This window comes from Geospiza fortis, unplaced genomic scaffold, assembly GCF_000277835.1.
Source record: "Geospiza fortis unplaced genomic scaffold, GeoFor_1.0 scaffold1400, whole genome shotgun sequence".
Classification (NCBI taxonomy): Eukaryota; Metazoa; Chordata; class Aves; order Passeriformes; family Thraupidae; genus Geospiza; species Geospiza fortis.
In genome coordinates, this window is record NW_005054848.1 from 42,827 (window position 1) to 45,763 (window position 2,937).

Consider the following 2,937-nt stretch of genomic DNA (forward strand, 5'->3'; position numbering starts at 1 on the left):
GTGCGGGCGCTGTTCCTGGCGTAGCCCCGCAGCAGCAGCACCAGCGCCCGCACCACGGGGGCACAGGCAAACCTGCCCAGCGGTGCTGTCAGTGCGGCCGCCCCGCAGCGGGACCCCACAGCCCTCCCCAAACCATTCGTGTGGGAATCCACAAAATCAGAGGGTTTTGGGGAAAGCTGCAAAAGGCAGGCCTCAGATACAGCAGAACTGTGAGTAGAGCTAAAGCAGCAGCCATGAGATTGGTCAGCAGAAAAATTATTTAAACTGTAGAAAGGCAAGGGCAAATAGAACAATGGCCTGTGTATTAACGCTTGTCTGAATAGCTCTCTAAGCTGCAGAAAGTTTATCTAGCAAGATATTAGGAAGGTTAAAGCTTAGTAATGGAGCTCTGTGTGTTGTGTTTTAAGGCTCACAAGTGAGTATTGTATTTGAAATAAGCAAGCATTGTTTTAACCAAAGGTACCTGTGCTTACAGTGAATAGATAGAACTACTGTCAATGTGCTTTTGCTTTGTGTGATTGGTTTAGAAGCTTATAAAGTAAGTTGTAACATTAAGTTTTCCAGCCTGCTGCCCGGATTGTGAGCTGCTGGCATCTTCCCTTTGTCATAACCATGTAATGAGACTGATGCTGAAAAATAAACAGCTCGAGGCACTTTCCACAGCAGCCCCGTCCCGTTCGCCTCTGTAAATAGCCCCCCTTGCTGGCATCAATTCTCACCGCTTCAGGTAGTCGAGGAAGTTGAATTCCTTCTCTGACACCTGCACAGTTTGCTCTTCCTCTTCCTCATCCTCCTCTTCTTCTTCCTCTGGCTCTTCAGGCTCGGTGGGTGTGTGCCCTGTGGTGGGATGCGCCGCAGACATCTTTTATGAAAAATCCTTTCCTTAGGATTTTTCCTCCTGAGAAGCCGAGAGGCCTCAGGAACAAAATGTAAACAATGATAATCTGCTGCTGTGGAATGCAACAGGTGGATCTGTGATTGGCCCATGTTGGATGTTTGTGATTAATGGCCAATCACAGCCCAGCTGGCTCGGACAGAGAGCCCGAGCCACAAACCTTTGTTATCATTCTTTTTTATTCTATTCTTAGCTAGCCTTCTGATGAAATCCTTTCTTCTATTCTTTTAGTATAGTTTTAATGTAATATATATGATAAAATAATAAATCAAGCCTCATGAAACATGGAGTCAGATCCTCGTCTCTCCCCTCACCCTCAGAGCCCTGTGAACACAGTCACAGCGATGTGCTGAGGGTCTGCAGTGCCCCATCCCAAAGTTTTCCCCCTTCCCAGGGTCACAGGTGGGGACTTGCTGGAACTCAGGACATCCCTCTGGGTGTCCAGAGTTGCCAGGACCCTGTCAGGGGGCTCAGAGACCCTGGCACACAGCCCAGAGCACCTGTGGGTTTGATTATGACCCGTGGAGCAAATTACCAGCTTTGTGTGAAGACCTGAAAGCCACAGAAGTTTAAGTAGCGTAATAATAAAGTTATCACTAGGTGAAAAAGTAGATTTGGGGGTTTTTAGAATAGGGGTTTTGGGGACAAGATGAATGGACTTGGGTGTGTCCAGCCTTTCTTCTTCTTCTTCTCTACCTCCATCTTCTGCTGTGATGGTGGCACTTCTGGATTGGTTTAGAGTAGAAACTCACTTTAACATAGGTGAGAGGTATTGGAAAGTAATTGTAAACATGTTATGTTTGTTAAAATTGTTAAACATGTTTGTTAAAATTGTTAAACATGCTACATGTAGTTTTTAGTACGAAGAGATAACACCCCAGCGTGCCTGGAATTGTCCTGCTGGACCTCGTCAGGGCAGGAGAAACATTTTTATAGATAAGATATAATAAACGGAGACTTTTCACATATCTCAGGGCTGCAATAAACTGCGACCTCCCGAGAGGGACTCACTGGGCAGGGGAGCGACGAGGATCTCCCGCAGCAGCCGGGTCTCCTCAGGCGGCCCCACATCCGCGGATCCAAACACGTCCCCTTCAGGCCAGACCTCCCTGGGGACAGCAAGGACAGGCTGGCACTGTGTGCCCACACCCCAGGGACGAGATGGGCACCACGGTGCTGGTACCTGTGTTTTGTGGAGATAAACAAAACTCCGCAACTTTTGTGGAAGTTGTAAAGCTGGTATGGTTATTACGGCGCTGGACGCATGTGGGAATCGTTCTTTTAAAATGACATGCGTACTTCTGGGAACTTCAGGTCCTTTTTTATCTCCTTCTCAAATACATATGCATACAATTTCATGATAGGTTCATACATATTCATTTTTACGAATTTTGCGTGACATTTGCTGCTAGTTCTTTTTTATCAGAAAGAATTCTTAGGTCAGGTTGAATTCTTAGGTCAGGTTGAATTCTTAGGTCAGCAGGTTGACCTGCTCTCACAGCAGTCTCTGTCTCTCTCTATTACTTTCTGTCTCTCCCCTCCTTATCTTTGTCCTTCACTGAAGCAGTTTCTCTGAGCTCAGGCTTTTGTGGTCAGACTACACAGCAAGCTACATACTTAAAGACGTACATTCCACTTAAATCAAGATGGATTTCTACACTGGAAAACTTCTGCTCTGCCTCACCTGGCCGAGCGCAGCAGCTGCAGGGCCTGGGGCACGCGGGAATCCCGCAGGCACTCCTGGATCCTCAGCAGAGCCTCCGCCCGCTGCTCCTCCACCGGCGTCTCCGAGGCGGCGTCGAAGGGCACCACGTCCTCGGGGAGGGGCACCTCGCCCTGTGTACGGGAAGAGAATACAGGTAAATACAGGTAGTATAGAAAGTCATCTTAGCCCCTAAAGAGTTGCAGCCGAGCCAGTTACTGAAGATTAGGAGCAGGCCTGATGTTAACAGTAGCCAGTAAGAAGAGTGTTATAAAAGAGTGGGTTGGTTGGTTGAGGGGAACTGGAGTCAGTTGGCTGCAGTGAGGATGAGGAAGAGTCA

The 2,937-nt window shown here is 47.9% G+C and overlaps 1 protein-coding gene across 1 annotated transcript in view; it reads right to left on the reverse strand.

Annotated features, from left to right (window-relative positions):
• TIMELESS (timeless circadian regulator) overlaps positions 1-2,937 on the reverse strand; it is a 14,862-nt gene that overhangs the window by 4,614 nt on the left and 7,311 nt on the right. The window contains 4 exon segments of the mRNA XM_031065532.1: positions 5-72; positions 720-837; positions 1,907-2,004; positions 2,580-2,781. Coding sequence (XP_030921392.1) covers positions 5-72; positions 720-837; positions 1,907-2,004; positions 2,580-2,781 — 486 coding nt within the window.